This window comes from Macaca thibetana, chromosome 5 (assembly GCF_024542745.1).
Source record: "Macaca thibetana thibetana isolate TM-01 chromosome 5, ASM2454274v1, whole genome shotgun sequence".
Classification (NCBI taxonomy): domain Eukaryota; kingdom Metazoa; phylum Chordata; class Mammalia; order Primates; family Cercopithecidae; genus Macaca; species Macaca thibetana.
The window spans coordinates 75,393,439-75,419,833 of record NC_065582.1 but is presented as its reverse complement, the minus strand read 5'-3'; the positions used below and the strand labels follow the sequence as shown (position 1 = coordinate 75,419,833).

The 26,395-nt window shown below is 36.0% G+C and overlaps 1 protein-coding gene across 31 annotated transcripts in view; it reads right to left on the bottom strand.

The window, feature by feature from the left end:
- Window positions 1–26,395, bottom strand: part of CAMK2D (calcium/calmodulin dependent protein kinase II delta) — a 304,534-nt gene that overhangs the window by 201,747 nt on the left and 76,392 nt on the right. For all 31 annotated transcript variants that reach the window (XM_050792418.1, XM_050792416.1, XM_050792420.1 and 28 more), the window contains exon 3: window positions 1,292–1,351. In XM_050792418.1, coding sequence (XP_050648375.1) covers window positions 1,292–1,351 — 60 coding nt within the window. The remainder of the gene's footprint in view (window positions 1–1,291; window positions 1,352–26,395) is intronic.

The window sequence follows — 26,395 nt, the reverse complement described above, 5'->3', positions numbered from 1 at the left end:
ACCCCTTTTCTCACTGCTTCTAGATCAGAAATACTTAAGTTAACAATAAAATTGAGGGAGCTGGGACAGTAATGTTTTTCCAAAATAATCAAACCTACTATCACAGAATCTAGTTTACACATATTTCTGGATTTACTTTTTCTTTCCTGTGCTTTTCTTCTTTGTTTCTTATATTCATCACTTTTTAAAAATTTTGAAAACAGTTATGCTATTTTATAATTCATGAGAGATAAATATTCTGAAGTCCTTTTACTATTTCTGGAATCAAATCAGTAACTATAAGGTGAACTTTTTTGTTTTTGGAGACAAGGTCTCATTCTGTCACCCAGGCTGTCTGAAGTGCATGGCTCACTGCAGCCTCAACCTCCTGGGCTCAAGCGATCCTCCCATCTCAGCCTCTCTAGTACCTTGGACCATACATGCACACTACCACATCCAGGTAATTTTTTCAATAGTTTGTAGAAATACGGTCTTGTCACATTGCCCAGGCTGGTCTCGAACTCCTGGGTTCAAGTGATCCTTCTGCCTCAGCCCTCCAAAGTGCTGGGATTATAGGCATAAGTCACCGCACCTGGCCTAAAGTAAACTTTTAACAGAATATATGGAATGTAATTGAGTTGACTAAAGTGATGACATAAATCCTGTCTTTCTATACTTCAGCAGCAGTAGCTGAGCAATTCTTAAAGACACATAAAAGCACTATTCACATGAGACCTTATATTATTTTTTTAAAGTGTTTATACATAATCATAAACTTTTGAAAACATATATATATAACTTCAAAAAATTGTTATACTTGTTTCATTTTTACCTTCACAACTATTTTCCCAATTAGGTAAAGGATTATTGTTTTCATTTTATACAACTCTACAGAAAGGACATTGAACTCATTAACATAGCAGACTCCAAATTATGTGGTTAAAATAAAGCTAATATAATCAGGGATTACCTAAATTTATTTATTTATTCTTTAAATTACACTCAGGTTTTCCACTGGTTGGTATACAGTCAACTTTCAGCGCAACAGGAAACATATACCATTAATTAATTTAGTATCTTTGTTTCTACAAACTTAGTTTAATTTTTCACATTTCTACTTCAAAGATTGCATCAAAAAACAAACAACAAACACAGAAAAACTTTGAGGAATCAAATGTAACCAAGATTGAAAGTTAGGAACCTATTTTTTAAAAGTTATAAATATTCTAGATTATCAAATTAGCACTTTATTGTGGTACATAACATAAAATTTTAAATTAACATTTTAAAAACATTAAAAATATGTTCTCACCAATATTAGGGTGCTTCAAAAGACGGCAGATTCTAGCTTCTCTTTCTAGTTTCTGATGATCTGTTTTAAAAAAACAGAATAAGGCAAAAATAAATAAAGCAAAAAATAATAAAACACAATAAACATCATAACAAAATGACATAAGGCCTTTGCATTTACTTATCCTTTGATTTCATTTTGAAACAATGATAGTTCAAATTTAGAATTCAGTGAATAGCACATAGTTCAACAATCTAATTTTATTTTTCATTGACTTGATGTTTGACAGAGTGCAGTATAGAACAGTGCTAAATTTAGACTTGGGGAAAATAGTAGAAATTGCACAAAACAATACTATTCTTTCTCATTTTTACATTAAGTATATATTATTGTAACAAGTTAAATAACCCAATATAGACATACCGATTTAGAGCAGAGGATGCATATATGGAAATTGAATTGCCAATGGAAGAAGTGCTAAATCAGGTAATTATAGTTTATCCCTAATGGAGAATGTTCTCTGTTCAGTCATACGCTCTGTTAACCAATTTCCTTACAATTGTTGATTCAACTTCCTAGGTTTATGATGCTCTTCCTAATATCAAAGATTTCCAAAAATCCCTAATTGCTTGCTCATCTTCACCTATCTATGTTTCCCTAACCATTTCTTTGAAGAAACATGAACCACTATAAACTTGTGTTTTAAGAATTATCTTAATATTCTTCTTTGATTTTTTGGTGGCAGTACGTATACACATAAACGTAACTAAAATCACTCATCACAACACAAAATAAATGGTAGTGAGAGACAAAAACATGGTAGAAACACATGTTGCTGATAAGGGTAGCAGTGTATACTGGTCATTAGTTGAAAACTTATACACAAAATATCTGATTTAAATCTTACAACAACCCTCTTATATTGGCAATATTATCATCCCTATTTTAAAATACAAATACCAGTAGTTTAACACCACTGCCTTGATTAATGCAAAGCCTCCAGCAATCTCATCCTCTGTTTCTTTTGCATTTATGATGCAACACATGTCAACACATATAAAAATGTCAACACTTTTTAAAATAAAAGGCAAATAATGTTTGGTTTTAGTTTGGAAATAGTTTTGACTTTGAAGATCCCCTAAGAGAGTTTTTGGCACTCCCTGGGTCTGCAGACGCACTTTGGGAACCACTGGTGTATGCTATAATGAACTGTTGTATATAATGTAGATATTTTTTGGCCATTTAGAAAAATATTTTAAACACGTACAGTGCTATTAATAGCTCAAAGTGTCAAAAACACAGTGTCTTAATAAATCAGCCCAGCATTAGATAGTCTCTAACAGTGTATCTCCATTATATCTTGATTCCCAAATACAAAGACAGATATTCTCTGGACCTACCATTATCTAAAATTATACCTACTTCAAATAAATGTAAATTCTTCAAACTCCCTATCTTTTTAACAAGTCCTTACTCTTAAGCTATTTCCAACTTATTTAGAAGTATACAAGCAAATACAAAAAGTAAAGGTAGATTTTGAAAATGCCTCTAACAGCAATACCATAAATACTGCAAAGTGTTACACCTAAAGTATAGCAAAGAGGCTGGGCACAGTAGCTCACCCCTGTAATCCCCGCACTTTGGGAGGCCGAGGCAGGTGGATTGCTTGAGGCCAGGAGTTCAAGACAAGCCTGGCCAACATGGTGAAATCTTATCTCTACCAAAAAAAATACAAAAATTAGCCAGGTGTGGTGGTGGGCACCTGTAATCCCAGCTACTCAGGAGGCAGAGGCAGGAGAATCACTTGAACCGGAGAGATGGATGTTGCAGTGAGCCGAGAACGTGCGCTGCATTCTAGCCTGGGTGACAGAGGGAGGCTCTGTCTAAAAATAATAATAATAATAATAAAGTATATGAAAGACATATGCTTACAGAGATTCGAATTTTGTTATGGAGACAGGGATATGCAAATATATGTGCTAAACTATGTGATTTTTTATATATATAAATCATCTGAAAAATATATAATTATATTAAAATAAAGAATAAAAAGGAAGCAAAAGATCTTTACAGACAGTAAGTTCTACAGAGTTTTTGCTATAAGTATAATTATAAAACTTTATATAGTTTATCGTCGTGGGCTTAACCGTTGTTTCCTCATAAAATTCATATGAAGCCATCCTAATCTCCAGATCCCAGAGAATGTGACTGTATTTGGAGATGGAATGTTTAAAGAGGTGACTGAGTTGAAATGCGGTCATTATTGTGGCCTGTAATCTAATATGACTGGTGTCTATATATGAAAGGGGAACTAGTGCATGACATGCGCAGAAAGAAGATCCTGTGAAGACACAGGGATAAGACAGGCATCTACGAGGCAAGGAGAAAAGTCTCAGAAGAAATCAATGCTTCTGACACCTTCATCTTAGACTTCTGAGCCTCCAGAACTGTGAGAAAATAAATTTTCACAACTGCTTATTTAAGCCACTTAGTCTGTGGTACTTTGTTGTGGTAGCCGTATCAAACTAATAAATCTAATGTATCAGTTTTCTATTGCTATGTGTCCAACACCTCAAACTTAGGAGCTTAAAACAACACACATGTATAATCTCACAGTTTCTGTGGGTCAGGAACCTGGCCGTAGCTTAACCGAGCCCTTTGCTTTAGGGTCTCTCACCAGGCTGCAATCGAGGTGTCAGCCATGGCTGGGGTGTCATCTAAAGTCTTGACTGAGGAAGGATCTCCTTCCAAGCTGGCATAATTGTTGGCAGTACTCAGTTCCTACAAGACTTGTTGACGTGAGGGTCTCAGTTCCTACCTGGCCATTGGCTGGAGGATGCCCTCAGTTCCTTGCATGTGCCAATATGGCAACATGTTTCATCAAAGTCACCAAAGGGAAGAGTATGGTAAGCAAAAGGGAAGGTCACTATCTTATTTAGCCTAATCACAGAAGTGATATCCCATCATGTTTTCCATATTCAATTGGTTGGGGAAAAAAAACCTAGGCTGGCCCAATTTCAATGTATAAGGGCATGAACAACAGGAGGAAGGATTATTAGGGCATCTTAGAATTTGTCTGCCACAGTTTTTTGTTTGTTTGTTTGTTTGTTTGTTTTTTGAGACAGAGTTTAGCTCTTGTCGACCAGGCAGGAATGCAATGGCGCAATCTCGGTTCACTGCAACCTCTGCCTCCCGGGTTCAAGCAATTCTCCTGCTTTAGCTTCCCAAGTAGCTGGGATTGCAGGCGCCTACCACCATGCCCAGCTAACTTTTGTACTTTTGGTAGAGATGTGGTTTCACCATGTTGGCCAGCCTGGTCTCAAACTCCTGACCTCAGGTGATCCACCCGCCTCGGCCTCCCAAAGTGCTGGGGTTATGGGCATGAGCCACCATGCTCAGCCCACAATAGACTTTATAACAATAGTACTGATGGGCTTTCTCTGAAAAGCAGCTTCACTTACTTTTTCTTCCATATAATCACATAACTTAGTGATCTTCTATGAATCATAGGCATTCTGCACTCTCCCACTGGAACATGTTTTGACATCCCAAACACGATGATATAACTAAATTCTAGTTTCCATTAAAACCAGAAATTAATAATAATGAAAATGGATATCACCTGGTATGTTTCACATTTAACATGAAGTTCACAACTTGACTTTCAGAGAGAGTAGGTAGGTGAGGAGTGATTAAATACCTATTACAGTATTACCAAAAAGCACATTTCTGTATTTATCCTGCTAAAGAGATGGATTACTTTTAAAGTCTCCTTTACTTTTAATTCCGTCAGCAACAAAAATTATACATCCAACCTCATCATTCCCAGCTCTGACAACTACAGTGGTGAGCAGTAAAGACAGATTATAAAAGGCAAGACAGCCATAATACTGTTTGGCACCATTTGAAGATTTTCTTTTGTTATCCACAGGCCCTGAAGCTAGTGTGGAACCAGCCTTATTTATAATTTAATATTTATTAAAGTACTTGAACTATAATAGTTTGGCTTCATTATTCCTTTGAAGCTCAAGTCCACACTCTTGTATGAATCAAATATAACTCTTCAGGCTGTAATCTCATCAGGTCTGATAAGGTACATACTGTTAGTAATATATGGTTGAAGACCTGCCATATAAACAATGCCTTAAGGAAAATACATCATCATTTGGTTTTGACATGAAGTCAGTGGGGGAATAATATTACCAGTAGAAAGACTTCTGTATTTTAAAACATTTCTTGAGAATTTTGGTGAAATATTGTTATAATATTACTTCCCAGCTAAGATATGTTTTAACTTACAAAATATTTTATTTCAAATGAGGTGGAAAATGTGAATTCAGACCTAATGAAGTAAATTCTTGACTCCTGTTCCAAAACAAATTTTAATCTTTATGTAAAATAATACTCCTGATCACAAATGTAAATTAAAGTGCTACCCTGATTCACTTTCACACAGCAATAGAAATATCACTAAAGCTATATAAAGCAACAATATATCTACTCTGGCAATATCAGGGAATAAGCTCTTACCAATAAGCAAATTTCAAAAGTACTTATTTACTCCTCCAAGTACCCAAGTATTAAAATATTAACCTCATTAGGCGGTTGGGGGAAGATCTAACAGTCATTGCTTTCTTACATGAATGACATATATAAAAGAATTTCATCTTTTTTGATACCACTGAGTGCTCATTATTAGCATTAATTATTACTCTGCTGTAATCCAGTGAAGTACTCAGAGGCTACAGAGGTGTGAAAACCCACAGGTACCTGCACCACCTACCAAGTGCCAAGGGAGGGGTTTGGACAAAAGGAGGGGTTGCCTTCTGTCATAACTGGTCAGTTACTGCCCCTTCTAACAAATACACACGCATGCACACACACACATATGCACATGCACAGACATGCACATGCAGGCACACACACACAAATATAAGCATAAAACCTAAGGAAGGCCTGAGTTTGCCATGGCCAAGAAGGTTTAACTCTTCTACTCCCCCTCCTCACAAACAGAATCCCACTCCCAAAATAATCTTATATCAAAATTACAGAGGAGTTGCCCATGGGCGCATGAAAAACTGTATGTTTAAAATCCAGCTCTATCACTAATTTTTACCCTACTGGCCTTTCAGCTTGTCAGGTTAAGCTGCTGAGCTGCTGTGTTCCCTATTCTTATCTCCTTAGTCCTGACATTTCCTGGCCTTATGCTCCAGTTTGAGGTCAATGCCTCAGATCTGTTTTTGAGGGCAAGTTAATCCTGCCTCCCTGGCTTCCTTATGACAACCAGCCCAACTCGATTTTGAAATTTTTCACATTTGTTTCATTTACAAGAAACTACAGTCTCAAGTAAGAGACATTGTATTTGCCCCTCTGGAAGAAACCTGGCTGGCTACTCATTCTCAGAATGGGGGAAGATAAAACTAAATGTACCTAAACTATTTCAACTTTTATACTGTTGTATCCGCTTATTACGTGTTTTTTTTTTTTTTTTTAAATCTCTTCATGAGTTTTTGCTGTCAGCTGTTAGTGCTGTCAATGTCTCCAGTACATAAAACAGTTTCAGGTACACACAATAGGCATTCAATAAATGTTTGTTGACTGAATAAATGAATGAAGGACAAATGCCCCTTCTTTTTTCACAATTGCTGTGAATGGAGAACCAGAGAAAAGAAAAGCATAAAAATATAATAAATAAATAAATAATAAATATTTATAAATATACATAAATAAATATAATAAATAAATAACCTGGAAGTGAGAACCTAGAGATCCTCTTTTAAAAGAAAGACGCACTTTTCAGTGCATGGATTCTGGAGTGCTATAATGTAGCTACTCAGAGGCCTTTTTCCTGCAGGCTTTGGAATTACATTCTGAATGCATTTTTCTTGTTAGAGAAATTGTGTCTCACTAAATGAGGCATTCCTCTAGAAAGAATACAGAATCTATCCATTTAAGTAGGTCACATTTAAAAACAGACTGCAAAGTAGAAGGAGCTAAGGAAAGAGCCATTTCACTACAAAACCTGAACAGGATGTATATAAATTTAAAGCTGTCATATCCATTTAACAAAAAGTTTTAAAAATTCATAATTAAATATTACAAAACTATGCTATGCCATTGTGTCATAAATTTGAATTTTTAACTATTTGACGTAGAATCTTTTTGACATTAGGGACCAGTCCTTCTGCTGCCCACAATGCCCTGGAAGAATCAGTAAGATCCTACAACTATATAAGATGATGTTCTTTTCATGGTGAAGTAGAATTAGATACAGATGCTGAAAACTCCTACATCTTAATTTAGAATGAAAGTCTCTGTATCTTAACTTAGACGTGAAACCTTTTGAAAGTCTATTCTGTGCAGGAAGCTCATATAAATGTAGATTATCAATTATGAGTCCAACCTTGATTCTATATGGACTGGAAACCATGGCTGCCTTGTGGAGAAGCTCCACCCCATCATTTGAAAAAAAAAAAAAAAAAAATACATGAAAAAAGAACCAAGCCTCTACTTCATTTTACCTTCTTTCTGCAGTTTCACCTATGGAGGAAAATGGAATTTTCAACTGACTGCAGAGGAATAAAAACCCATAACAAAGGTCCCTAATTTTGTAGAACACTAGACACATTGTAAGAGACAAGCCAGAGAAATGGAAAGACCTCTGGCTTCAGAGTGGAGTGGACAAGAATTGCTATCCTGGTTCTACCACTGACTACTAGCTAGGTGTCCAAGTTACTCGACCTTTCCAAAGTTCCTTACATAACACGGGCATAAAATACCTAGCACCAGGCACTGTATCTGGAACAAAAGAGGTCCTCAAAAAATTGTATTATCAACATTATTATCATTATTATTGCCTAAAATGTGTCCAACTTTAAAAGAACTAAATTCCTAAAAGATATATTAAAAATTACATTAACTCCATCAAAAATTATTTATTTTACATGTATCCTAATACATTACAAAAATAACTGTTTTTCATAAAATCATATGATGACGCCCTCGAGGCCACTGATAACAGAAATAGTGAGAGAACCACTGGTATCTATGGTCAGAAAGAGACAAATTCAATACAGTAAAATATGGACAAAAACTCAAAATTATTCAGTTTTACAGTATATGCTAAACATCTAAAAAAAAACATAGAAAAAAACTATTATTTGTCTGAGTGTAAAATTTGTAAATAAATAAAATTGTCCAGTTTTATATACAAACTTACTATGCTCTTTTATTCATCCATTTTGCATATCTGAAACATATCTCTTCTGATTAATAGTTTATCATAAAATTGTTTAAGAGGGAGCTGCTGTATAATATATTCTCTTTCACAGGACTGTAAAGGAATAAATATTGAAATTTGATGGCACCATTCTTATGTTATCCTACAGAAGAAATTATTTTCCCTCTTCCACTTCAATAATAGCATCCATTCAGAGATATAACATTATATCTGTTATTTAAAAAATGCTTTACACAAAATTATGAAAATGTAATGCAAAATCTACATCTTATAGGGTTCTTGTTCAGTTGCAATTTAAGTGAAGATACAACTTATTGTAGTCCTTTTAAAATTATAAACTATAGTGAATCCTAACTTACATAAAATATTTTCATATAAATGTTTATTTAATGTCTGATAATATAAACTATCTACATAGTTATTAAGAAGGAGATGGGCATACTCTGCTAAGATCTAATAGAAGTTTTAAGAGAGCCTCTTAGTAAGCCTTATACTACTTCTAGGTGATGGGCTAAGGGGAATTTGAATTGAGCTTTTATCCCTTGGCCGGGGGGGAAGTGGGAGCATAATTGTGCAGAACAGGGTACATTGGAGGAGGTATGGTGTTGAATGGAGACTATTGGTGGACTGTAGATTTCCTTTGGAAGATCAAGGAAGGAGATGCGCAGGAAACCCTGATTATAACCCTCGTAGCTCTACCTGACATTAGCGATCTCCCTCAGTTATCATACCTTCTGTGATGGTGTTGCTGTCTTCCTCTCATGAGAGTGCCTCTGTCTGTCTGCTTGTGTGTCTGTCATTCTGTTAACATGGCTACACCACTCATTGCATGTTCCAAGATATAAAACTTGTCTTATGAAGGTCACCAGAGGATTTAGGCAGGAGGAGTGAATCAGGAAGCATAAGAAGAGGAGAGTGGTATGCAGAATGGCCAGATAGCCAGGACATGTCCCTTTAGGAGAAAGAGGATCCAAGCAATATTCAGTAGGTCAGAGTCAAGGCCTTTCCAAAGGAGGAAATCAGAACTTCCAGATGGCACTAGGAAACAAGGTATCAGACCGAGTTCACACAGAACAGATGACCATCTGTCAAAAGTACCATTTAAAACTATTATGGCTGGGCGTGGTGGCTCATGCCTGTAATCCCAGCACTTTGGGAGGCCCAGGCAGGCAGATCACAAAGTCAGGAGTCGGCGACCAGCCTGGCCAACGTGGTGATCCCCGTCTGTACTAAAAAAAAATACAAAAATTAGCTGGGCATGGTGGTGTGCACCTGTAATCCCAGCTACTCTGGAGGCTGAGGCAGGAGAATCGCTTGAACTTGGGAGGCGAAAGTTGCAGTGAGCCGAGATTGTGCCACTGCACTCCAGCCTGGGTGACAGAGCAAGAAGACTCTGTCTCAAAATAAAACAATAATAAATAAATAAATAATAAAACTATGATGTCTCAACCGATTGTTAATATTGTAAATAATAAGCCCTTATATAAATCACAAGTTATAAGGATATTAGTTGGTGCATATTAAGAATTAAAGAGGTTTAAATTTGTCTATATCTTTATTTTCATTGTATATCAATAATTTAATTCACATAAATTATTCTAATTATACTATTATAGAGGACTAATGAGATAATTTTTGTATAATACATTAACTCTACCCTCAGTCTACAATCAAATAGTACTCTTCCTTAGATGTAATTTTGCTTGTGAGAAATTTGCAGCACAATTCCATTTTGACTTTTAAGCACAACAGAGCTAAGTCATTTGAGACACTTTGTATTAAAATCCTTCCAGTTTCGGCTATCCAGAGATTAGAAGGACACAGAATGGAAACAAGGCATACTAAAGATAAACAGAATCCACCCTTAACCATCTTTTTCCAGTGGCCCCAATGATTTTTACAAGCAGTTGTATAGTAACACAAGAGAACACTTACTTCAGGGATTTTGCTTTTGTTTTTCTTATTGTGGTATGATAAACATATTTTGCTATTCTTAAGCATTTTTTCCTAAGAATTAAGTACACAAATTTATTCAAAAACTGAAAACTATACAAATATTTATATGGTTTTCCACAGGAAAATTTTCCTTAGGTAGTTTAATACTAACACGTTGAAAATAGAGATAAAAGAATAACTTTGGATAACAATTTAGAAGAATAAAGGGAATGAAATGGAAAAGAACACTGATGTTTTATGGTTCCTTTAAAACATGTGGAACATGCCGTTATTCATTTTTCTGTGACTGAGTTCTCCTAAGAGGTAACTGTGAAGCTAAAGTAGCTTAGGCTTCTGGGCCCTTCATATGCACAGACTCCTGAAAGGACCTCATCAATGTTTACAGGCTCATATGTTTTCATAAAAGTTGCAAAACATGATATCTTAACATTAATCAGCTACGATCACTATTTCTTTCCACTCTTCTTTTTCCTCCATCACACTTTTCTTTGTGTTGGGTGACACTGGAGCAAGCACAAACATTTTTGAGATCTAACAAAAGGGAAGTTGAGCTGTACTGAACATACATTTAGTTTAGGTTTAATAAAACATATTTACTTGGTTTGCAGTCACTTCTATGTTGAGGTATGTTACTGCTAGCCATCCCAGTGTAGGATGTTTTGGAAATACACCCACCTCTCAGTCTGCCATGAGATAACGATGTGACACCCCAGGGGTGGTATCAGCATATGAATTTGAACTACAGATCACCCTGCAAGTGTGTGAACAAACGAGGAGGAAAAATGTTTTTGCTATTTTTCTGGAATTTGTTATGCTTTGTAGTATTTCTCTGCTTTTTAAAATTTATAACTTCTTATGACTATTTCATCCTAAATATATTTCACTTTTGAGTTTAATTTTTTATTTGTAATCTTTTCTCTTCCTTAGGGAGAACCTCCCAGATTGCATACATGTGAGGTGCTGCTAAGCCTGGATGCACGCTTCTTGTTATGCTTATGAAAAAAAGTAGATGAAAATGTATTGTTTAAACTGTAAACATAAAAAGACTTGCATATTAAAATACCTGAGATAATTTATAATATTAACTTTCTTCTTTAAGTGAATAAAAACTCATTTATACTGCTAAAACTAGTCATTAAAATCCCATACATATCTTACATTACATTAGTCATGAGTGACCCACCATAGTAAAATGATCACTAAGTTGAAAGTCAAGGTAAAGAAATTGACTTCCAGTACAGACTCTGCCAGGAATGGCAAAAAAGCAAATCTTACACGTGTGTAAAACTATATTTATTCCTCTCTATCCTATTAAGACACTCTAAGTTTGAGATACTATGTATTTATTTGTAAAGGAAAAAGTCCTTATATCAGACATGCTACTTAACATATTTGTAATTAATATTTTATTAAGCAAACACAAGGGAACTGATAGCTGTTTTGGAAGATGAAGTAACATATTATGGTCTAAGTACTTGCAAACTAATAATTAAACTAGCAATTATAAGAATATCCTTTGAATTGAAGAAAGAAAATGAAGTTATCATTTATTGAACTACAATCCCCAAGTTAAAAAGTGTAAGACACTTAAAGTCTTGCATCTATATATTTTAATTCTATTAATTAAATTAAATAAATTAATAATTTAAAAATAAATAAAATTAATTTAATTATTTATTCCTTGTTTACCACAGTTGTGAATGCTTTTATTTCCTATACATACATACACACAAACACACACATAAATGAGGTTTAATGCAGCCACCTAAATGGAAAAAAAAAAAATACTACTGAGTCAGGATATTTAAAAAGAAATTGTGTATCCCATGTACCTCAAAAATATGTAAAACTATGACATATCAATTAAAAAATATAAAACAAATGAAATCTTCTGTTTTAGTTGAAACCTTGAAGGCTAAAAACAAAATAATTATCAGATACAAGTGCCAAATCGGAACTTGCCACGGGTTCATCTGAAGCCATTCTGTCATCATAAGCCCACTGCTTGCTTTCAGCTCTAGAAGAGAAAGTAACGAGACCCCCAGAGAGGACTACTCTGGATAGAGTGGTCAGAACATTCTGTACTACCTCCTACTTCACACCACAAAAGAGCTTACTCAAGGGTACCAAATTGGAAGGGAATGAGTGTCTCTGAGAGAAATATTTGAAAAAATGCATCTCCTGGAGTTAGAGGAAAATAACTACTACCTACTTTAAATCTGACTTTAAAGGCAGGAAATTGTGGCTGGCTAGCTGTCCTGGAATTGCAAAGCCCGGAGTACCCTGTTGTGATCAGGCTATGCTTCCATCAATGGCAAGAAAAAGATGCACCTTTCCCATGGACAGGATACAGGCCCACAGGGGGAATGATCTCACAAGAGACAATGCCCAAAAGGACCACCTGGCAAGGCAATGTAATCCCAAAAGAGGGGTGTAATACCAGAAACCCAGGAGCTGCAAAGACAGCTAAAAACATCTAGCCAGGGGTGGCATGACTATCATCAGAGGAACTATACCCAGGGGTCCCTAAAAGGAATTATCCAAAGAGACAGTCAGCAATCATACATCTAACAGAGGGTAGCAGTGCAGGTTGGAACTGCACCAGTGACTCAGACTTGCCCAGTTCCTTACAACCCTTCTCCAAAGGGCCCTGAGGGCAGCCAGTGAGTGGGAGAGGAAGTCAGGTGACAAAGAGTGTCAGTACCACACACCCCCTGGTCCAAAGAGGCTGTCAAGCCTCAAACAGGCCCAACCTGAGGGAAGAAGTTTTAAATGATTACTCTGATCAGGACTTTTAAAATCCTGAAATGAGTCTGTTCTTGTGACTAAAAGACACGGCAAAGCTCTGAGATCTAACCAAGACTTCTTAAATGGCTGAAATAAATATATTCTGTGAGAAGAGGAATAAAGTAGTTCCCACTTGCATCCCACTAAAGCTAGATGGTTAGAATTCTGATTACAGTATTTTAATAAAATAGCCATATATTATAAATATGTAACAAATATATAATCATCTAGTGTCTGAATTTACTGAATACCATTGCCTTTACATCACATACCTCTGCTTTCACAGTTCCATGTCCAATTCCCTTTGGAAGCAGAGCTAGGATGAAAAATCTAGGTAGGTTATACTAAAGCAGTTGTTAAATATGCTTGCATATTTTTTTTACAATCACCTAAAATTTGTCTAGATAACCTACACTTCAGGAGTGTATCATCTTACTGATTCTGATATTGAAATTATGATACATCTGAAATGCAGAATAAAATTCCCCAGACTGAACAGAGTGGTATTCTTAATTAATCATCATTCTAGATGTCATCTTTCATCATTCATTGGGAAGGAACACTTACCTTTTACCTAGAATGCTCTGCCTCAGGTAAGTACTGCATCATTTAGAACACGTATTTGGCATTTCCATGGCATTACAAGTGGGTCAGGTCTAAAGCAAGAGCTTACTGCAACTCTGCCTGGCTTGAAGCCCACAGTTTACAAGGAAGCATATTAAATGCCACTTAAATTGGCTGTGGTTCCTTCTACATTCTGAAAGAGGAAGATTCCTCTATGTGACCAACTTTAAAGCTGGCAGACAAAAACCTGTCCAGGCTGGACAGTTAATTTCCTCTCCCATGTGAAATTAACAGACCTACTGCCCACCTGCTAAATGTCTGTCTGCAGAGTGATACTGAAAACAATTTCTGACTTGTGTTAATCCACAGATATTCTCAGAGCTTAAAGAAGGCTTCCTAACAGATGGAAAGGAGGTGGCAAGGGAAGCCCTATGTGCTTAGTGGGTTTTTTGTATCACAGTTAACAGAAATCAATGACTACTTCCCCCAAGAGAATAAGCAACAGAGGCACTCAGGAGGAATTTCTACTATTTGCTCCTTAAAACTTGAGACTCTAAGAATTCTGCCAAGTGACCTGGAAACAAGGGACTGTGACCAGAAGCCTCTGAAGAGAGCATCATGCATTAGATTCTTGCAGTAGAATCAAACATACTGCTAACATCCATGCATGCATATTCCATCTTTGACAACTCACCTATCTTCTACACAATAGAAAAATAAACTATTTTTCTTTTCATATAGCCTAATTCCTGACTTTTCCCCTACCTTTGTTTTACCCTTTCCTTTCACCTTAACATTGGTTTTAAAAATCTCATTGTAAAACGTGATAGATTCTCACTGAAAAACATGTATATTTCAGCTTAAAGAAATAAATATGATGTAAAACTACTCCACTACCTAGATATACCACTATTTCCATTTTGATGAGTGTATTGCCAGTCTTTTCCTAGGCATATATATATAACATATTGCTTTCATCTTTAAAATCGTAACTTATACACTTTCATAAGCTGGTTAAATCCCTTAGGCAAGTATTGGTACAGAGAGATTGCTCGCCAGCCAGATAAACAAATGGAGAATGATAAAAGTTTACAAACATGAATGGAGGTGCAGACAGGGGAAGATCCGTTCCAGTCAAGATGTATCCCCATCATATCAGAGAATGCCCCTCTGCAATTTCTGTCAAAAGGATCTAACTCATTGGTTCCACAAAAAGTTGGTATAAATGGTAAAGTTCCCACGGAATCAGGGAAAGTAATTATTCTGATTAAAAAGTTCATCTCTGAAAGAAAATTAAAAAACATGTGACTACTATCTAATTAATGTAGATACAAAGGTAATTGTAGTCAGAGAGGTAAAATTCCATGTAAAGTTTACAAAATTTGCACATGTGCATAAAATTAAAAACGATAACACCTTCCATATAAAAGAGCTACATATTTCCTTCATTTGTAATTTATCACTATGCTTTATTCATTCAGAGCTACCAGTGGTAGGCCAAGGTAGGCCTTGTCTTTGGGTAGGCCAAGATCTGTATAGCTTCTATACAAGTGATTATGACCCAATTCCTATCATCTTGGAATATGCAAGCCAGATGAGGAAACTCCTTTAGTTCAGATTTTGATATATCTGTATAATGCCCAAAATATAATGAACGATTGGGAAAATATAACATCGAAAATCAAGAAACTTTATCTCTATCATACAAACCATTCAAATCTTATGAAATGTTTACTAGTTTACTAAGCGCACTAAGTGGTTCTCTTTCCCCACTACCATTCAACCTTTCCCCACTACCATTCAACCTACTCTATGTATTAAAGACTTGGCATCTATCCAGTCTTCTAGTTCACTGAAAAATCTGCCAACATTCTGAGCTATTTCAACAGATGCAAGGATAACTGGTCTAACACTGAGCCTCTCAGTTTCTTGACCTCCCTGTCTCCAGTGGTCTTCATTTCCACTCGATTTCAGTCACCACTCTTGCAATCATTCCTTGAAACTTGGCCATCCTCCTCCAGAATCAGGGAGTTAAAAATCACAGTCGCTGATTATAAAATGCCCATTTTCTAGATTATTCAGTGTCTCCCAGAGTGACTTTTTGTTCAAATCATCAGGAATACCAGTCCACTGACTCCTCCACTGTTCCTAATCCATAAGTCTCTTTATTTACTTTGCTCCACACAACTCTATGCACTCTTTGACTCAGTCATGCTAGACTTCTTTGAGTTCCTCAAATGTGCCATTGAAGAAGTTAAAAATATACCATTCTGGCATAATGACTATTATGAATTAAAGGTACTTGAAAAACAGCAGGTAGAAGATCATTCTGGCCTCCTTTCTGTTTCTTAAAAGCAGGAACTCTGAAAGGTCCTCTCCCTATACCAGAAGGAAACCAATATTCTTATCATCAAGGATGGAAATTTGAGCCAAAGAAAATTCTGTACAGACCTTGCTAAAATGGCTCTTGTCTCTTAAGCCTCTTCATATAATTTTGTTGCTTTTTCACAACTTACTATTCTTTGTTCAATTCAGTCTATAACTGATTCATTCTAATTGTTTCTTTGGGTCTTCATTTCTTCATGAGGGCTCCCACTGTTGTGTAAAACTTATATTAAATAAATAAATTCCTGTGCTTTTCTCCTGTTAATCTGTCCTATGTCAATTTAATTCTTAGGCCTCGCCAGAAAAAACCCTAAAGGGGAAGAGCTAAAATTCAGCCTCACTCCCCTACACTAGTAGGTTGCCTTCAGAACCTTTGTGCATGCTATCCTGGCTGCTGGAATACTAATTGCTCCTCTGTCTGATTTATATCTATCTATTCATTCTTTACATCCTCAAGTAAGTATCTTTTCTTCAAGGAAGCCATTCCTAATGTGGCCAAACTCCCTATAATTGGCTCACATACATAGCACAAATTCCACCTCTATATTGTACTTGACCCATTTTTGATTTCTATTTAGCTGAAAGATATTTTTTAATACTCTGTCTCTAACAAAATAAATCCCAAGACAGCAGGATCTATGTTGATTTCTTTTTGTTTCACCATTTTATACTAGCTCCTAATAGCAATACTCATAAATATTTATTAAATGCATTCAGAATAAACAGGAAGAAAGGGTATCAACAGGAAAGTGAAAGTAACAGAATGGAGACTATATCTGATACTTTGGCTTACTTCCTTCTTGAAGGAACTTGCTTGTCTTACTTCCGTCAGACATGAGGATAATCTGTCAATCATCTAGAGCCTGCTCTAAGAATCACGCGATGCAATACCATCTGAATAAGAAGGCCCATGTCAGTACTGGCCCTTGGATAAGAATTGAGTAGATTCTAGAAGATTCAGTGATTACTGGATTGACAAAAATTTGATTATTTATTTATTTATTAGGTTATTAGGTTATCAGAAATCTCATATATGTGATATATATGATATGCTCTCAATGACAGGCATTGAATTAAGGAGATAATAAGTCAAGTAAAAATAATCCCATGTATACAGAGGAAAAAGTTGCTTTTCATGGTAGCAGAATACATATAAATCTAAAGGGGATATCATACTAGTGTTAAGTGGAAAATATGCACAGGATAGTATCTAGCAGCATCTTGATAAAGCTTCAGAGATCAAGTGAAACTGTCTTTTAAAACAGCTGTGCAATAACAGCTATGTGATAAAATAAATGTCATGAAAATAAAGATTTTTAAAGCTATCTATGGTAACATCTCAAATAACTAGAATATTTTATAATTTGATATTTTATAATTTGATACTTCTGGTCAGCTGAAAATCAGGCTGCCTGCAGGTTAACAAAAAATACCCTTTTCGTAAGAGTTGTCATTAGAAATCCTCATAAGCTAGGTTAACTCAAGCCCCCTTTTTAATAAGAATAGTCCTATGAAGAAGCTGCTATTAAGAGACACTAAGCCACACACTAGAAATAAGCTGAGCAGTAGAGAAAGGTGGATCTGGGAGCTCTTTATTAGGCTCTGGTGGGACATTGGGTAATGGACCCAACCTTACTGACCTCACTTTCCTCAGCTGTACGACATTAAATCATCATTCCCTAGGATCCTTGCAAGACTTCAAAGCCTTTTAGGCATCTATTCTCTTCGTGACATCAGTGGACTAAACTAAGATCTTTTCCATTTCTGTGATTTTATAGTTGGTTCTGTGATTCTTTTATTTTTTTCAGTTTTTAAATTTTAGTTGACACATATTATAATAATTGGGGTATCAAGTGATATTTTGATACATGCATACAATGTATAATGATCATATTAGTGTAATTTGCAAATCTATCACTTCAAACGTTTGTCATCTGTTTATGCTGGGACCATACAAAATCCTCTCTTGTACCTATTTGAAAATATATAATAAATTATTAACTATAGTTACTCTATACCCTACAGTGTTGTAGAAGACTAGAATTTAAATCTAACTAGCTATGGTTCTGTAATTCTTAAAGGTCTAAGTGAAGCAAAGTAAATCCAGCCCACAGGCATTTCCTTCACCCAATTTTTTGAATATTTAAGTATAAAATACAAAGACAGAAAATTGCAGATGTCATGAGTATACTGCACAATGATCTTTCATAAAATGAACACACATGTGATCAGCACGCAGATCAAGAAACAGATGTGGGTGCCATAACCAGCACCCGGAAGCCTCTCTTGCTCCCTGCCCCTACCTCCACACCAGAATAACCACTATTCTGATTTCTAATAGCAGCAATTTAGCTTGTTTTTATGTAATACTTTATGTAATAGAAATAACACACTATGTACTGTGCCTTGGTTTTATTTTATCCCTGGAACACATTCCACTCACATAATGCTGCTCTGTGGTTCTAGTGCAACAACATTGTTAAGAGCTGCAAAACTTAAGATGGATGAATGGAAAGATTAAAAAAAAATAAGGAAATATGAAAGGTTGTTAATGCTAAAGAACACATTAGACTTTCAAAGTCTTGTTCTAACAGATATAATTAACTCTGTGACCACAATGTAAATAAACAGTGTGCAAAGTCAAAAGTAGCTTAGGTTTACTAATACATATATGTCAAATTTTAGTCTCTTACCCTCTTCTCTACTAACACATGTGGTTGTTTTTTAAATACTTGCCTCTCCCCAGCCATTTTATTTTCTTTCTTAATTCTTCCCTAGATGTCCATCATATATTCCAGCCATATATTCTCTAGTCTCTACTTTTCTGTCCTGACTTTAAAAATCAATAATAACATGTAAAAGAAACCCACAGAAATAGTAAGTCATATCCCTTAACCATGGGTAGAGAAAAAGCAAATTTTTAAAAAAGCTAAACTGAGTTTTGACGACTCTGATTTCAGAACATAAAATCATTTTAAGCAAAACTTCTAAATGTAAACCGCAAATTAAAGAACAAACAAACAAATACTAGCCTTCCATTACAATAGGAAATCTAATTTGGAAACACTCAGCATACAACTTACTTTATCAGATAAACTTCATAGTAGGTGTCAGACTTACTAGTTTTTTAAGACAAAGATAACCAAATCTAAACTATTTAAGAAAGAATGAGAAAAAAGGAAAAGAAGAAAGGAATAAAGGGAAGAAAATCCTCTCACAATGATTCATTTGAAGACCAGCTAAAGAAAAGTTACCTAAAGTGACTGAACCTTTCTTCTTGGGTATGCTTTGTTTTAATATGAAAATACAATTTCCAAATTAATAAACTACAGAATATGAAACAAGTCTATTATAAAGAAGTCTAGTAATTTGTGGCTTGAGGATTTCCCTTCTACCAGTCCTTTTTCACATTATTATTATTTTTTTCTTTTTTTAAAATCGAGACAGTATCTTGCTATATTGCCCAAGCCAGTCACAAACTTTTTCTTTTTTTAAAATCGAGACAGTATCTTGCTATATTGCCCAAGCCAGTCACAAACTTTTTAAACATTATTTAAGTTCTTGTCATTGTTCAGATTCTGTGGAAGCAGATGCTGAGATGGCTTATAGGGTATAAGATATTTATATGGAAAACCTGTAAGATTTTTATCAAATCTGTAAAGGAAAGGAGAAGGAAGAAAGATCAGGAAGCATGAGAAACAACCATGAGGCAAATCCAATGTCTCAAACTAGTGGAGCACTCTAGAACAAACGCTGTCCATCAGAGTTGTCTAGTGCTGGGGTCTTAACTTGATAATCAGATGTGAGATGCCACAAGAGGGAGATGGCTTTGGGAGGGCCAACTCTGTGAAGCTGAAGCTGACCCTGACTGCTGGAGGCTCTGCTGACTGCCTTCTTTGGAGGGGCATCTGAATGGTCTATCTCTATGTCTGTTACAGTTCCTTCATAGGACATGAGCTTAAAAAAAAAGTGTAATAGGTTCAAGAATGTGAGTGGGACAAACAAACAAAAAGATATAAATTAGAGCAACTCTAGGGTAAGTTCCTCTTAGGAATTATCTGGCTATGGACTGCTGCTTTGATAGATGAGGACACTGAGGCACTCAGAGGAGGAAATCTGCCTAGTCACATAGAACAAACGTTCTTTGTGCTATGGAAAAACCTGTCCTTGGCCTGAATGTGGGTGACTCCCATTAGGACATGGAGTGATGGCACCATCCTGTGCAAGGACTAGACACAAATGAAGGCCTTTTAACCACAGGTCTGATTTATGGAACACCTTTCTCTGGGGCAGCACTGGGAACTTGGCTAGCATGGGCTAATTAATCTTCACCATCTCCCTGTAAGGAAGGTAGGTCTCAAAGACCATTCCCCTAAATTAGGAATCAGAAAGAATGAAGTACAAAAGGATTTCTGTAATTTTCCTATAATCATTCACTAAATTACGAAGTACTGGAAGACCCAGGTATTTCTGAGCTCCCTGTTGACTACATTTACTGAAACAAATATTACACAAATATTACATTTTACTGATAGTCATCTTTAACCTATATTTCCTTCCCTTTATTCTTCCTATTCTGTGCAATACTTCTGTATAAAAAGTGAAAAATGAGACACACTGTATGATACGATTCGGTTGTGTCCCCACTCAAATCTCATCTTGAATTGTAGTTCCCATAATTCCCACATGTCAGGGGAAGGACCTGGTGGGAGGTAACTGAATCATGGGGGTGGTTACTCCCATGATGTCATGATAGTGAGTGAGATCTCATGAGATTTGATTGCTTTATAAAGCACTTTTCCCTCTTTGCTCAGCACTTCTCTCTCCTGCTGCCATGTGATGAAGGATGTGTTTGCTCCCCCTTCCACCATGATTGTAAGTTTCCTGAGGCTTGCCCAGCAATGTGGAACTGTGGGTCAATTAAACCTCTTTATAAATGACCCAGTCTTGGGCAGTTCTTAATAGCACCATGAGAATGGACTAATATACTGTATAGTTTTCATTTTCAGTGCAAAGATAGTGAGTGACATGGCTAGTCCCAAGAAAACATTCACCAATCCCAGAAAACTTCAAGACTATTTTGAGTAATAAAATCTTACCTCAAATTTTATGCTGAGTTAATTCCATGCTGTAAAAATAAGTGATCATAAATTCAGGGGCAAAGATCACGGATAAAGACACCCAGATAATCCATTATTTAATCAAACTCTCTACTGAGATTTAAATGACAACTGAAATATGAATATTTTATTTAAATGACTTGTTTTACATATGCCAAGAAACATATTTAATTAAAAAAAAAAAAACAGCCTTTTCCAGTTCCATTTTATCATTTGAATAGTTTTTAATTCCAGTTTGCTGGTTTCTCCAGCACAAAGGATATCTATACTCAAAACTAATATTCTCTACCAAAATATAGTAGAAAAAGCATGGGATACAGGAACAGTGGATCTGAGTTTAAATCCTATTCTACCCCTTCCTTTCTGGGGAAATTGCTAAGCTTAATTTTCCATGCATATATGATGGAAGATGATAATGCTGTACAGGTAACTGCAGGAATTAAGTCAGATTACATATGTTAAACTTTGCATCAGAGAATAGGAGCTAAATGTTTCAGTTGCTTTGATATAAAATGAAGAGCAATCTTCAGTTTTAATTTATTCATTTAAAAAAAAAAATTCCAAATATAAACTGCTTTAAAAGAAGAGGAAGGTATATGAGAAAGTTACTAAAATGTATTTTTATATATGAAAAATTCTCATATAAATTTATAATTTCATATTGTAATTTATTAAAAAATCACTCAGATTTTTATAAATTAAATTTTAAAATATAGCTTCATTTATTTTTTCAAATTTCAGAATATTATTCACCATTTTCATGCACTTTCAAAATTTATAATGAGTACTTTTTCTTCTTTTGGATTTGAATCTCTCATTTACTTCAGTACCATTCAGACTTCAACTTCTTGCTCAAGACTGAAAAAAATTACAATGCAATTATGAATAGGCCATTTCCTCCTTCTTTCTCCTCTACTCCAACTTAAGTACCTAGAATCCTCACATAATCTCCAATCTTTCTCATATCTATTTTACTAAAATTATGCAAAATATCTATAATTTGAAAATTAGGAATTGTATTATCTTAGCATTTCGTTCAGTAAACACAAGAAAAGTGTTCCTTTACAATGACTATTATTCTAAGCAAATGTTTTAAATAAAAATTCTTCAATTGAAGTCAAAATTAGTCATCGAAGTTTTGCTGGAAGAAATAAGAACTAAAGTACATGGGGCCCTATGACTATAATAAACCCATCTGCATTCACTGCTTTACTTAGAGAAATAAAATACTCTTAGTTTCATCATGTTCAGTCATCTGCTAGCTACCTTAAATACACTTGAGTCACATGATCTATATAATGCAGAAAACAAATAAGAAGGTATTTGGAAATTAGTTAATGCTCATCCAACATCAGAAAACTGCCTTTCTAAATTAAAGTGAAGAATGAATAGAAATCTGAGGAGTGAAATATTTTAAACACAACTAATATGTGTTATTTTACCCTATTCATGACATTTAATTGGTGATCTCAACTCCAGGCAATAGGCTGTGTGCACTTATTTTTCCCCACCCACTTCCTATCGTACACAGACAAAAGAAACTATCTCAAGTGGGTGTAATGGTTCAGTTTCAAGCATTTCAAAATCCTCCACCACCTGCACAGGAAACTGTGACTGAAAACCAGACAGCACCGCAGAGCAGCGCCGATGATACAGGAGCATGGCTGAGAGGTGAATCTGGTTACTAGACAGTTGAATGAAATCAGCAGAGGGGACATGGTACTCCCAATGAAGAGCACATGACACTTAAGGGCAAATAAACACCACCATACAATGAGAGAAGCGTCAAAACCAGAGTTACTTAGTAAGTGCTACGGGAACACAGATAAGAGAAGATACAATACAACAAGGCATAAAAGAGGTGAGGGCTGATACGGGATTTGAAGAATCAATAAAGGTTTTCTGGTTAGAAAAAGATGAAGTAAATTTCAGATAAAAGGAATAGCATGATTAACATCACAGAGTCAGAAAACTATTTGGAAGGTTTGGAGAACAGCAATAGTTTGATATACTTGCCTGTGGGCAACAACCTCAAATGTGAGCAGGGAGAACCATAAAAAGCTAACAAATTAATTATGTGCTAATATGTTAAGACTTTCTGCTAAAAGAAATATGGGTTTTGATCAGAGGCATGAGGAACCAGATTTTGTTGCAACACAATATTGTAGTTAAGCGTACAGATTTTAGAATTAGACTGCTTGGGTTCAGACTGACTTTACCACTTAGGATTGTTTGTGACCTCGAGTGAGCTTTTTGACCTCTCTGTGCCTCAGTTTCTTCTTCTGTAAAATGGGGATGCTAACAGTACCTACTTCACGGAATTGTTGAGAGACTTATATATAAAAAGTTACAACAGTGCCTGGCATATAGGAAGCAACACAAAAGTGCTGGCTATGAACGCTATTTTTGAAAAACAGGGTTGATGACACTGTGGAGTACACAATAGAACCAAAGAATGAAAGTCTACAGGCAGGGACTTCAATTAGAAAGCTAATGAAAATTGTATCTGTAAAAATTAAACACATCTGTGAGTGCATTTCTTTGTAGAGATATCCACATTGGATAGCCATGTATCATATAAACTAACACATCATACAAAATATATTTACATAAAAAGTCAGACACATGTATGTATATGCATGTGTATGTATCTCCAAATCTCTTAGGCAAGCTCATAGATACACCAGAATATAACACATAAAAACAAAAATACTCCCTACAGACAACCCTGTATGGACTTTATGTATAATGATAATTTCAAATTTAGTAAGTTGGAAGGTAAATGACTGAAGAGAATGACTGCTGTTTTCTTCTTTGTGTAACAGAGGACTTGCTCAGAACAAGGGAAGAAGATGACTACGCAGCTGCTCGGTAACAGCGTCTAGTCACACTCTCAGAGACTGAGGTCAGCAGGAATAGAGGATGCACACTGCACACTATGTCCCATCTTGCCTTTCTGCCCAGAAGGTCTCAGTTACTGGAAAAGCTTCAGAAATCTTTACCAAAAAATCCATTTAAAATACTGAAATTCTACTTCTCAGAAAAATAGTATTACTCCTGTCTAAAAATAACATTCAGTCCTCAAAGTGCTACACTGTCATTACTTCTAAAAATAAACTGAGCAAATCCAAGTCTTGAGGTCAGGTTCAAATAATGTGCTGCAGCAATGACACAAGCAACAGCCCCACTCTGTCCCATGGGAGGCAGTGCATTCCCTGAGGGCCTGAGAGCACAGGCCTGCTGCTCCTCATCTCTCCCTGGAAATAGCTGGCAGCAGATGACTAGACAGGCTGCTAAGGCAGAAGGGACTGAGCAAAGTCCTTCTCTCTTTGTTGATTCTCTTTAGCAAAGCAACTGGAGAGAGTAAACCAATGATAGGAGGGAGTCGCCAAATCCAGCAGCCTTTCCAAATGGCAGCTCAATTTTTCTCCTAGCATCCTCTAAATGATTTTCTAAGACCACCATCATGTGTAAGAATGCTTGATACCACCTTGTATCATTTGAACAGATACAAGTGACTTACATTTCTGACTTTTTTTTTTTTTTTTGAGACAAGGTCTCACTCTGTCACCTAGGCTGTAGTGCAGTGGCATGATCTCTGCTCACTGTAGCCTTCGCCTCCCAGGGCTCAAGCAACCCTCCCACCTCAGCCTCCCGAGTAGCTGGAACTACAGGTGTGTGCCACAACACTTGGCTAATTTTCATATTTTTTGGTAGAAATGGGGTTTTACCATGTTGCCCAGGATGGTCTTGAACTCTTGGCCTCAAGTGATCCTCCCAACTCAGCCTCCCAAAGTGCTGGGATTACAGGCATGAGCCACTGCACCTGGCCACATTTCAGACTTTAAATAGGAAACACATGAGCCCATGAAAGGTAATAAATTAGGTCTATAAATTGTGAAAAATTAGAGAATAACACAATTAGGTAATATTACAAGAAGTGACAAGTAGAGACATTTTAATTTCATGTCAATGCAATTAATTGATGCTATAATATAAACAATGCTTTTTTGGAGAAATAGGGCTGATGATATTGTGGAGTATGGAACCAGAGAATGAAAGTCTACAAGCAAGGGCCAGGCACAGTGGCTCATGCCTGTAATCCTAGAACTTTGGGAGGCTGAGGTAGGTGGATCACTTGAGGTCAGGAGTTCAAGACCAGCCTGACCAACATGGTGAAACATCCATCTCTACTAAAAATACAAAATTATCTGGATGTGGTGGCGCACGCCTGTAATCCCAGCTACGTGGGAGGCTGAGGCATGAAAATTGCTTGAACCTGGGAGGCGGAGATTGCAGTGAACTGTGATCATGCCATTGCACTCCAGCCTGGGCAACAAGAGCGAAACTCTGTCTCAAAAAAAAAGAAAGTCTACAGGCAAGGATTCCAATTAAGAGGCTAATGAAAATTGTATCTGTAAAAATTAAATGAATCTTTGAGTGCATTTCTACGTACAATTCCTGAAAATTGTTCATTTACTAGACTCAATAACAGATATCTTTGGTAACCAGGAAAGATAAACATTTACTTAATATTTCCTCAATTTTTTTCTATGAAAATTGACAATTAAAATGATAAACTAGGGCTGGGCACCGCGGCTCACGCCTGTAATCCCAGCACTTTGGGAGGCCAAGGGGGGCAGATCACTTGATTCAGGAGTTCCAGATCAGCTTGGCCAACATGGTGAAACCTGTCTCTATCAAAAATATTTTAAAAATTAACTGGGTGTGGTAGCACGCACCTGCAATCTCAGCTACTCAGGAGACTGAGGCAGGAATATCGCCTGAACTCGGGAGGCAGAGATTGCAGTGAGCTGAGATTGTGCCACCACACTCCAGCCTGGGCAACAGAAAGAGACTCTGTCTCAAAAAAAAAAAAAAAAAAAAAAAAAAGGTGATAAACTAAATGAATAATGAATAAATGCCAAGTCACTAAAATGTATTTGATTCTAAGCAAGATCTTTGCTATTAAAATTTAATTTTTACCTTGAAAGAAATGGGAAGAATTTATCAAAATAATTTCAGATAGTAAATGCCAAATAATTGAAATATATCTACATATGAAGTTGTGGT